At 36.4% G+C, this 11,896-nt stretch overlaps 1 protein-coding gene across 1 annotated transcript; it reads right to left on the reverse strand.

Annotated features, from left to right (window-relative positions):
- Positions 1-2,196: 2,196 nt before the first annotated feature.
- Positions 2,197-6,727, reverse strand: LOC124366874 (vegetative cell wall protein gp1-like). The gene is made up of 3 exons (XM_046823474.1): positions 6,616-6,727; positions 4,216-4,277; positions 2,197-3,369 (listed from the first exon to the last, which is right to left on the reverse strand). The coding sequence occupies exons 1-3, from the start codon at positions 6,725-6,727 to the stop codon at positions 2,197-2,199; spliced, it is 1,347 nt and encodes a 448-aa protein (XP_046679430.1).
- Between the last annotated feature and the right edge of the window lie 5,169 nt (positions 6,728-11,896).

An 11,896-nucleotide genomic window follows, 5' to 3' on the forward strand; every position in this document is an offset into this window, starting at 1 on the left:
TGTCTTTTAATAAAACAAGCGGATGGTCATAGAAATAAACGCTGAATACCTTCAGAAAAAGTAAAAAAAAAGTAATTACTGTCTAATAATTCATTGAATATGCTTTATAATAAATATATGTAGAATGAGAAAATATTGATATTTATAGAAGTTGTATAAGATTGATATAGATACTTTTATATGGCAACAAACAGTTTTATCAAATTTTTACAAAATCTCAAAATTGTGAAATAAATGCCTAACATTTTTAGCTAACAATTTTCTTTTTCATCCAAAAAATATCTTTTAGTATTACGATTTATTGAAGTTTACAAAAATGTACAACTAATGTATTTTTATCTCTATTATTTTTTGTTAAAAAAAATAAACAAGCGGTGTGTTCATTAGAAATAAAACCGTTAATACCTTCAGTTAAAGTAAAGAAAATTATACTGTCTAAATGCATGAATATGGTTTGAATAATAAATACATTATTGTTTAAATTAACACTCATTATGAAATAAACTATAAATTGTCTACTCAAAATAATAAAATATGACCTGACAGGCGTATAACATGCTTACTTTCAATTTCACAAAAAATCTACCCTATTCACTAAAACTTAACCTAACCTCTACATTTTTCACTTCACTAATTAAAAAAAAAACACAAAACAAAACTTTTATTCATACACCACTTGTACCGTTAGTCGTAATTATTTATGCTGAATGCGGTAGGAGTAGGCTCTTTGTTATTACTTTGTAGCGGTTGCTGTGGACCATTGTTTGTTTGGTTCGGAGACCCGTGTCAATTCACAGCTGATCGTGTTATCCTACGGTGATTACGTTCCGATACCTGTTGGAGTGGAGAGAGGGGAGCGCAGTCTTGTAGCCACTTACGAGAAGGTGCAGATCGTCAGCTAGATGAAGCTAGTATTTCTTCCTCTAATCCTATAGTTTGGGATCTAGAGTTATTTCTTTTAATCGGGTGTAAATTTAAATCAAGTTTAATTTTCTTTAGTGCGTTTTTAGTTTCCTATCAGCCTCTCCTTAGTCTTCAAAGCTGTAAGTCCGTACCAGCTTTAGTGAATGTTCTTTTACTTTTATTACTGTTTGTGATTAAATTTGTAAAAATTTCCATTTTACAGAGTCTGAGAAATAATTCAATTTTTGTTGTATTGTGAATTAGAATTTTGGTCGTAAAGTTTATATCAAGTTTTGTGTTACATTCATTTTAATTTTTTGAGAAGGAGAACTATCTTATTTTATTTTGTAATTTTAAACCATTTTTGGAGAAGTATACATTTTTAGTAATTTCATTTTAATTTTACATCTTTTTTGATCAGTCTCTTAATTAGTTTGGATCGAGTTGTGAGAAGTTTTTGAAGAAAATCAAATCTAAAGTTTGTAAACTTTGTTAAAATTTTGGTGATACTCTAAGTCGGATATAATCAAGTATTTCCGAAATAAAGTTGTTTTGATTTTATAAGAGTTTTAGCTCCAAAATTAATGTAAAATATGTACTATAAAACGGTACTATAAACGAAAAGTCTAATATATCCAAATAAATAGCAAAGCAATTACACTTAATTACCGGCAAGGGTAATAACATCTGAGATATTCAAACTTGGCAACCATGGCGATGCCTCTTGTTTTTTCTACTGGCTGAGTCGGTGATTATGCAAATGAACAGAAATAAAATACTAGTTCATGGTCTGCGTTGACGTTATTGTTGTTAGAGCTATATTCGTTTTTCTTTGTGTTGTTATGTTTTTCTTATTTCACAGAAAACGATAAAGTAACACAATACTGTTTAATATTGGAATGAAGTCGGATTTTCGTCACTTTAGGCTCTTTGGAAGTGTACATAACACGTGCACTTTGCATACGATTATTTTAAAAAACTTTTTTTTCTTCATACTGGCTTTTGATAAAGATGTTTCTGTAAGCCAGAACCACACTCTTTTCAATTACGACACTTTCGTTCGTGTAGAACGTTAACTATAGCTAGGGAATGTTTGTCATTTCATGCGGGCTATATTTTAGCGTGTTCGGGGAAATTACGCTATATTCATCTTTGCGCTTTAGGTCTTTGTAATATGCCTAGGGGTGAATTTTTTTATATGATTGAGGTTTCGTATACTGTTGATCGGGTTTTGTTTTATGTGGTTTCATTGGTTGCTGGTAGCATGTATGTGCGGTAAGATGTGTGTCGGCATTATACTTTTGGTTTTTGTGCGGGAGGGGGTGAGTGACTGTGTTGGTATGTGAGGTTGGCCGGAGTTTTGTGCAGGGAGGGCCTGGGGGTTTTCGTGTGGGTTGATGCGTGTAGAGCAGGTTTGCATGGGGGATGGGGGGTTTGTGTCGTTTTAGGGTAGGGATTGGAAGGGGGCTGGAAGCAGGGGGGAAGGGAGTGGGATTGGTTTTGAGTGAGGCAAAAAGGGCGTGGACAGGCGGGAGAGGGGGGGGGGGAAAGGTGCGGGAGGCGGGGGAGAGGGAGAGAGGCTTTGGGGAATAGGAGGATGGAGGAGGGGAAGGCGGGGGGTCGCCGGGGGGGGAGAGGAGGTGGGGGCGAGGGCGGGTGGTGAGGGGCGGGTGTGAGGGGGGGGGATTGGCGGACGTGGGTGTGGGGGTCGGGGGGAGAGGAGCGGGGGGCTGGGACCGGGGCGGGGGAGGGTGGGTGGAGTGGGGGGGGGGGGCGGAGGGGGATTGGAGGGGAGGGGGGGGGGGGGGGGGAGAGAGTCGGGGGCGGAAAGGGGCGGGGGATGGAGAGGGTCGGGAGGGATGGGGACAGAGGGCCAGGGGGGGGTGTGGTGGAATTGAGGAGGTGGAGCGGCAGTTTGGAGGAAGGGTGGGGGAGGTCTGGAAGGGATGGAGGGCCGGGGGGCAGCTGGGGAGGAGGCGCCGATGGGTGGGGGGGGAGAGGGGGAGGGGGGCCGTGAGGGGCGGGCGGGGCGCGTGGGGAGGGGAGGAGGGAGGGGGTGGGGGGGAGAGGGATGGGTTGAGGATGGGGGGGGTGAGGCAAGGAGGGGGTGTAGAATTGTGGGGGATCGGGGTCGAGAGTGGGGCGAGAGATGGATGGGAGTTGATTCGAAGGGGGGGGAGATCGCGGATTGTGGGGGGCGGACGAGGTGGGATGGCAAGGAAGCGCTGTGGGAGGAGACGGCGGGGGCGAGGGCAGTGGGTGGGGCTGACAAGGGGGGGGGGGGGGGAGAGGGGGGGGAGATTGGGGGACGATTAGGTGGGGACGGGGATTGGGAAGGGGGAGTGGATGGGGTATCGGGGGGGATTGGAGAGGACGAGAAGGGCAGGAGTCGGAGTAGGGGGGATTAAGAGGAGGAGGGGTGGAGGAAGGGAGAGGGAGGGCGATTTGGAGGGCAGGGGACGGATTCTTTTTTCAATTCTTTTTTGTTTTTTTTTTGTATCTATTTCATTTTTTTATTTCTCTTCTCTTTCCTTTTTTATTTTTTTTTACTTTGTTTTTATCTTTTTTTTCTGGATTTTTATGTTTTTTCTTTATGTTCTTTTATTCTTTTTCTTCCCACCCATCCAGATTTTTCATTTCTTTTTTCTTTTCGTATCTTTCTTTTTTTTTTTTTTTTTCGCTGTTCAATTTTTTTTCTCTTCGTTGTTTTTTTTTGTTCTATCTTTCTTTTTTTGTTTCCTTTTTTTTTTGTCTCTCGTCTTTTTTCTTTCATTTTGTATTTTTTTCTTTTTTTTTTCAAGGAAATAATAATTTATCTTTATTAACACAGTATAAGAGGTCTTAAATCGGACTTTTTAGGTGTACCCCCATGTGTTGCTCACCGATTCTGGTGATCATCAAAAAATTTATTAATGCAAATTTAGAAACTCCTTTTTATTTCGTTCTTGTTTGAAATAACAAATTTATATGTTAACATTCAAAACGTAATACAATAATAGAGCCAATTTTCTGAAATCAATAAAGAGAATTGCCAAATAATGGAATTTTGGTTCGGTATCAAAGTTATAAACAATATTTTTTCATCTTAAGAAACTAAAACTGGCCGTTCATCACGTAAATAATAATATTATCTTCATCCAAGGAGATATAGGAGTGAAAATCGGACTTTTTAGCCCTGGACTATCAAACTCCAACTGCACATACGTTGCTATGGTTGGAAGGATTGATGTAATGGTGAATTGAATTCAATGTGAATGTTGATTATTTTACCTCCAGTCCACCTTTCCTTTAGTCCAGCGTGTAGAATCTGACGCAGTCACTGACTTGAATCCCGGAATCTGGAGTTCCGTTCATCTGAAGAGACCCAAACAATTCTGTAACAGCATTAGATTACAGAACTCCTTTTTATTTCATTTTTGTTCGAGTAATAAATTTCTATGTTAACTTTCAAAACGTAATACACTAATAGATCCAAATTTTGTTTTGTGAAATCGATAAAGAGATTTGTCCTAATTATGAGTTTTTGTTCACAAGCATTGGTGAGGGTGGAAATTTAGTCGCTATGAAAAAATGTTGTACGTTACTAAAAATATGTTTTTATTGTAGTTCAACTTACGATACTAAAACTGGCCGTTCATCATGTAAATAATATCATCATCATCCAACGAAACAAAGAGGGAAAATCGTGTACCGATTGGCTGCTATCAGCGAGTCGCGCATCGCAGATGGTAGTGTTTGATAACGAAATTGAGAGGTGGGGTGAGGTAGACGTGCCGTACCTCCCGTCTCAGTTGATCGGAAGTAATAATAACGAGTAGTCTTTGAAAGTGCTTAGAGTTATCTTTTTGCTAATCGTCATCGAACCTGCGGGTAAGTGAACTTTTTAACTGGAGTACAGTCAATATTAATTCTTAGTTATTTTGAATAATTTAGGGGAAAGAAATATTGTAAAAATTAAATTTAATGGGAATTTAGGAACTTTTCCTTTTTATCTGTGCAATATAAAACTTTTTGGTGCAGTAAGCACATGTATATAAAGTTTTATCTAAAAATACTACAAGAGTGTTGTGGTTGTTACAGATGCTTTCAACAATAATTTTAATTCTCTAACACTGAAGAATTTTTATAATAAAAAAATCTAACACTGAAAAGAAGTAATATTTAAAGTAAAGTAAAGAAAATTAGTAACAAAATAAAATTGAATTTTGAAGATAAATTAAAGTGAAGAATTGCCAGATCAGATTAGAGTGTGAAAGTTTTGAATTTTGAAAATTGAATAAAAGACAAGCTGTAAGAACTTTGTACATTTTTGGAGTGACGAATATATTACAAGTTTGAATTTAAAGGTCATCAAGAAGTTTTTATTTTAATTTTAAATACAGTAATTATTTTTAATAAGAAGTTTTATTTTAGTTTGAACTTTGTTTATTTCAGAAGATTTTCTTTTATTTTTTGAACCTTCATAAGTTTATATTTCAAAGCTAACCCCTCATGTGCCAGTAAAACGGTACAATCGGACTTTTATTCCTATACTATCAAACTCCAAGTACACATAACGTAGATATGGTGCGAGGAGTTGGTTCAACGTGAATGCTATATTTAACTCCAGTCCACCTTCTTTTTAGTACATCGTCTGAAATTTGACGCAGTCACTGACTTGAATCCTGGAATCTGGAGTCATATTTGTCTGAAGAGACCTAAAAGATTCTGTTGCAGCTTCAGATGGACTTTGCAGTAATAGACTGATAAACTGAAGAGATAAACTAGACTCAAAATTCACAAACTCCATATACTATCTAAGAAGGTAGATTTACGCCACGCCTCGTTTCATATAACAAGCTATGTAGAGGTTACATGCAAACTTTCAAGTCTTATAAAATTAGGTTACATGTGTTACTCTGTTGACTTTGGGGTAGTTGTGCCAAATGCATATGGGATGAATTATAAGGCTACAGAAGAAAGCGATGTCCCAATAAGTGATTTCGAAATTCGAAATTTCGAAATTGTGTGCTATGCAACACAACAACAAAAAAACTCCAACGTCTAACTAAACAATAATTGTTTAGTCAGGAATCGCTGAGTGGAAAAAGGAACATATTCCAAAAAAAGGAATTTTACAGGAGACAAAAAAAAACCTTTTTAAGCCCAAACTAGTGTTCTGATTAAAAAAGCTACTATAGATTGTTTATAGGTCTTGTTGTTTTATTTTCATCTATATCACATAATATTGGTATATTATTGTTAATATATGACTTACGTGGACTTCTATCTTATGGAATATGTTACTTTTTCCATTCAACAAGTATTGTTTTGAATGGATGGTGAAAAAAAACACTTGAAAATTACTACAAATGTTGTGCTTTACTAGAAATTAGTTTATAAATTCAATTTACACAGTTCTGTATTGTTATAAAATTTATTCATGTTCATTGGCGTCATCATCAACCACTCCAGTAGGCCAAGTTCTGCGCTCATCATAAAACGTTAAGAAATCATGTGGTATGTACTTGATTAGTTTTTCCCAATTCCAAATCCCACATGCCATTAAAAATGTATCCTGCTCATTTTTAGGTTTTCCTTCATAGAGCATTGCAATAATACTCATTTGGTCGTTTTCAGTAATAAATTCCATGCATTTTTTTCTACAGTCACATTCTGGTCCAGTTACTTTGGCCTCAACAAACACACCTTTAGAGGTTACAAATTTCTTACCATGTCGCCTCGCATGTTTTTCCTTTTCCTTTATGTGTTTGTCTTTATTTACTCTTCCTTTCTCCCTTCTAGGTTCTCCATTCTCTGAGTTTCCACTCTCTGATTCAGACATCACTACACTTAAAACTATCACTAAAACCTCAGTAATTACTGTTTTAAACAGTTTAACACAATACTTAAATTCAACTAATTAAATAACCAATAAAATTAAAAGGAAACAGATTGTAAACAAACAGTGCAGAAGTCAGCTGTTTAGTTCAAGAAAAGATCTACAGAGAAATAAAGTGTTCATTTTAGTGGAAAAACGAACATATTCCAGGAATATGTCCCTTCTTCCACTCAATGTCTCTGTGTGCTGTTCTAATGCCCATTACAGACTATAGGAATATGTTCCTTTTTGCATTCAACAGATGAATCTCTCTTTAAATGACAAAATGGCTATCTCAACTCATTTAATGATTAATATGGAATATGTTCCTTTTTCCACTCAGCGATTATTTACTGAATGAAGAAACTTTGAGCATTTGAAAAAATTTAATTTAATTTGATATCACTGGTATACAAATATAAATGTTTCTATATTAATTTTACTCTTGCGAAGCCTTTCGGAATCAATGATTCCGTCATCAGGAAACTTCACAAATAAATGTGTATTTATTTACCACTGATATTAAATTATACAATTTCTGTCTGCATTTAAATCCTTGGTAGTCAATAAATCTCATATTCAGCTTAATTACTCAGTAATTCAGAAAATAAGTGTTAACATTTCTGGCAACACTATTTGTTACAATAAAATTGAGTTAAACTGTGATGTGCTTTTATTACAAGACAACTTTAAAAGTGAGAAGGATAGAATGCCGTAATTACTCGTTACAATTACAGACCTAATCTCCCTCTGATTTTACTTTACATGTTTTTAATGTGTTTCCGAGTCGCATGAAAGTACTCAGATGTAAAGAACAGGTTAACCAGATGCATTAGGACCCACCACACTGATAAACCCCTACGGCTGATTTTTAACTTTATAAAGTTGGTATTGTGATCTGCTTCGCAATTTCATATCATATAAAATTAATTTGTTTAAGTACAGTTATAAGATAATACAAAAACTCTGAAATTAACTGTAAGTATTTGCATACGATTGTTTTCCTCTATAATCTTGCCAAAAAGAGTTCAAGATCAAAGTTATTTGAAATGTGAAAATGGAAAATAATTGCCTCCATTGTTGACCAGATTCCGGGTGCTCAGTACAGTAACTGGTAAAAAACTTAAAAAAGCTGGGCTACAGTTCGTATAAAAAATTATACATGTAGAAAACTAAAACAATCTTATTTATTAGTTAATCGTTTTTCCTCTCTGGAAAAATATGTGTTAACATCATTATGTAGATTGTCTATACACTCACTGTATTGATAAATCGGTTTTCAAGCATTCTATCGAATGGTGTAACTGGACGAAACAATTTCAGATTTTTTACAATTTTAAATATGCTATAGAACAATCAGTATGAAAACCAATTATCTACAGTTTTATACTGTATATTCATAAATTTATCTGTTAGAAAGAATTTTGTATACGGAATTTAAATAGTATTCCAATTTTGTATACATTTATTTATAGACTATACCAATGTATAATATAGTAAAATAACAAAAGAGACTGATTGACTTCAATTACAATAATACGTTACAAATCGTATTTACTCTTTCCATGTTAGAAAAGTGGTGATACATTAAATACACATAGTCACTCGAATGTCATTAACATAATATATACGGTGACTAGTGGCTTAAATTATTCAGGTAAAGCTGTTTAGTCCACCATAACTAACCTCAACATCATGAATTTGTATCCATTTTAAATATTCAAAAGTGGTTTAATGTTTAACAGCATAAGTTACTCTTTACTCTACTGGGAATGTTCTTCCTTTTTAATACAGGTGGAAATTAATTGGGAATAAAGTCAAGAAAATATAAAAAATAGGAAAAAAGGTCGTAACACAACACCCCTCTTCCTCTTTTCCCCAGTGGGAGTTCCTATGCCACATTTTTCCCCAACTCCCCATTCCCCAACTACTAACCTCTAATCCCTCAGTACGTCTTAACACCAATCCTATAACCCTTCTCCATCAAAATCTCCAATGTTCAATCTCCTTTAAACTAGTCTTCTCTCATCCCCTTTCAACTCTTTCCCTCCAACCTCCAGCTTCCATCTCCACGATTTTGTCCTTAAACCAACGCTTAACTCTTCACCATCCAACCCTCCCCAATCCCTTTGAAATCCTCCAACTCCTCCGCTTAAGATGGATGGAATCTTAGGTTAGGACACCTGACAGCTTTCTCAGCTCTTGAGGTCGTCTGGTCCATCTGGAGAAATCTACGTACACAGAACCTCGGTATCCTAACACAATGTGGACTATGAAATTGTCGAGTTTTGGTGTTATCATGTTACCTAGAAAATTATGATTGAATAACGAACACTCTAGAACAAAAAATTAAGAAAAAATAACCTATACCATGGACAGTCCAAAATGATGAAAAAAAGACTACTTCATAGATTTATGTTTCTCTCTCAACGTCTGGAAGCTTCACTGCGAAGTTGACGAAATAAAAGGATGTCCATTGTAAACGAACCCTGATGTTCTCAATGATGTCACTATGAGTAATCCTTTCTGTTTGGGGATAGAATTCTTTGCCATCCTCAGAGTCATGATTTTCTTATCCCTCCCTTGAAATTTGGTGACAGTGAATCCTCACATTCACATCCTTCCATTCTTCATTGTGTGAGTATTTTATATTTAAAACAAGAGACTAACCAATGCCAATGACGTAGTGTAGTGGGTACAACAGTTATCGCAAGATAACCGGATCTAGCAACAGCGAGAGTGGCTGCTGCTTGGATGGGTGACTGCTGAGCGATCCTGTCCTTGCAAGCAGCCTCCTTGGTGGCCGTTGGTGGTGGTTTGGAAGTCACCTTTAAGCCGTTGGTCCCCCCAGGTTAAGTGTTAGTGCGGGCTTGTTAGCCCTAACTTCACCTGGTAAAACAAGACATCTTTAATTTTACTTTTTGACTAATACATTGATGTCCAAATAAAATCGGTGAGGTTCTAATACTGTAGCTGTCTCTGAGAACTCTTTGTACTTTCCTAAGCAATACCTCTGACCTATTTGGAACTGTACAGACCAACACGATAGTTCCCGCGTAAAGTGCCCATGCCCGAAGGTTTGGTGGTATGGTGTCAATATTGTAGTTCCGAAACAGTGGCAATGGTTGGTTATCCCAATGTTTACGCGTGATTGTGATATATGAACACCAATTATCTCAGTGTCAATAACACCCAAGTTGTCTCCTCGGGATTACACCACAACTCGGCCTCTAACTGATAAAGCCTTAGCCGATATGTCCATACAGCCTCACGCCGCCTAATACAACCTCTATGCGTTCTGTGGTAGGCTACTATACCTGCGCTACTATCTTCCCTACTGATTGTGTAAGATGGTCAGTTTCATTCCACAAGGGCTGAACATAAATCCAATTTTAGAAGACCAAGTATGAACCAACTTTGAATGTGAGGCAGTACTAATGTTGTTATCATCTTTGTATTTATCTGATAGGCAAGTTTTTTAAATACTGATGGCCCAGATATAGCCTAAGAGCCGACAACCAATATTCATTGTGTAAGTACCTATGCTAGTTTTGGTGGAGGCCACAAAGGTAGGTCACTAAAGGGTTTAAATATTGAACAACAATGTTTTTCTCAGATTTCATTTTACTACTCAGACTTTCAGAAACGTGAATTATACCACTATTAGTCGACTAGATTTAAGACTATGGAAAGTCTTTATATGGTCATCTGACGCTGGGTTAACATTTATTGCATGTTTAAGGGTTCCGGACAGCAAAATTTTATTTTTAAACCTTTTCATACCCTTCCATTTCAAATCCAATATCAATCCAATACAATTGGCGGTTGATGATCAATTTCTCATTGGAAATTTTTCTATCGATTTCGCAAAAAATAAGTTACTGTGCCTTTGAAATGCAAATTGGCTCTCGTCTCCTAGTTTACTTATTACTTCTGAAAAAATATGATGAATCGAGTATCTATAAAACGGATGAAGCACTAAATAGCAAATTGTAAATTTACTGAGGATCTTGTTAATCAAGAAATCCAATTCATATTATTAGGACATCTAATTAGGTGATAGTGTACATTACTACATTAGAGGTAGTAATGTACTCTGTTATGAAACCAGAGGCAAGTACAATTACCGCACTGCAAGACACAGGACAGTAGTTCATGAACGCTTGCCTTCACAGGCAGACGCTCAATTTGTCAACAGACTGCCAAATTCCATTAAAAGTTCAATATACCCAAGTCATTTAAAGGTTGCCTGAAATCAGTCTTAATACAAGCAGCATTTTATAACATAGACGGGGTTTTAACACACGATTTGGAGACCGCTGAATTGGCTGACTGACACTGCGGCTAGAGTGGAAAACTTCGAATGAACGAGATTAAGAATGGAAAATATTTTATGTATGAGTGAGTAAAATTTTCGTGAATGAATGCTACATTTTAGTTGACGTATAAAACCGACAACTGCAATACAATTTTGAACATTGTTTACGCAATAAAATATTTATTATTATTAAAAAAGGAATCGTCTTTAATTTGTCATGATGGTGGCATAAAAAACATCATGCTGTTAGCAGACACCCCATATAGATGACGAACTAGCCGAATCATTAGCATATACTAGGAGTATCATCAATACAAAATTCTAGCCTTATTTAAGAACTATAAACTGTTTGGCGGCTGTGGTGTACCTAGTATGTGCTGTTAAACTCATGGGATATTACATAAGGCATTAGGAATTGGAATTGATAAGATTGAGAACATTGGTGAGAATTACAACCCCGTACAAAAATTGAGAATGGATACAAAGAGGTAAAAGTTAAGTACTTAATTATTTTATTTCCACACAGCCAAAAACATTTGGATAAGTCTTGTAATATTTGGGGTCCAAATCTAGTCCTTTGTGAACTACCACTATTCCTTCTGATGGCCGAAAAAGTCGGATTGTGAGTAACTTTGTTTACAAATTAACTTGATTTTGAATGTCCACTTGTTGGCATGTTTCTTCTATGTAATAAGCTATTATTAACTATTATTATTAACTTGATTTTTTCATATCTACGCTAGCGGCGCTTTAACAAATTGCACTAAACAGTTTTAGGCAGAAACAGTGCACACTCTCTTGCAAACATTGAATGG

Source organism: Homalodisca vitripennis, chromosome 7 (assembly GCF_021130785.1).
Source record: "Homalodisca vitripennis isolate AUS2020 chromosome 7, UT_GWSS_2.1, whole genome shotgun sequence".
Classification (NCBI taxonomy): Eukaryota; Metazoa; Arthropoda; class Insecta; order Hemiptera; family Cicadellidae; genus Homalodisca; species Homalodisca vitripennis.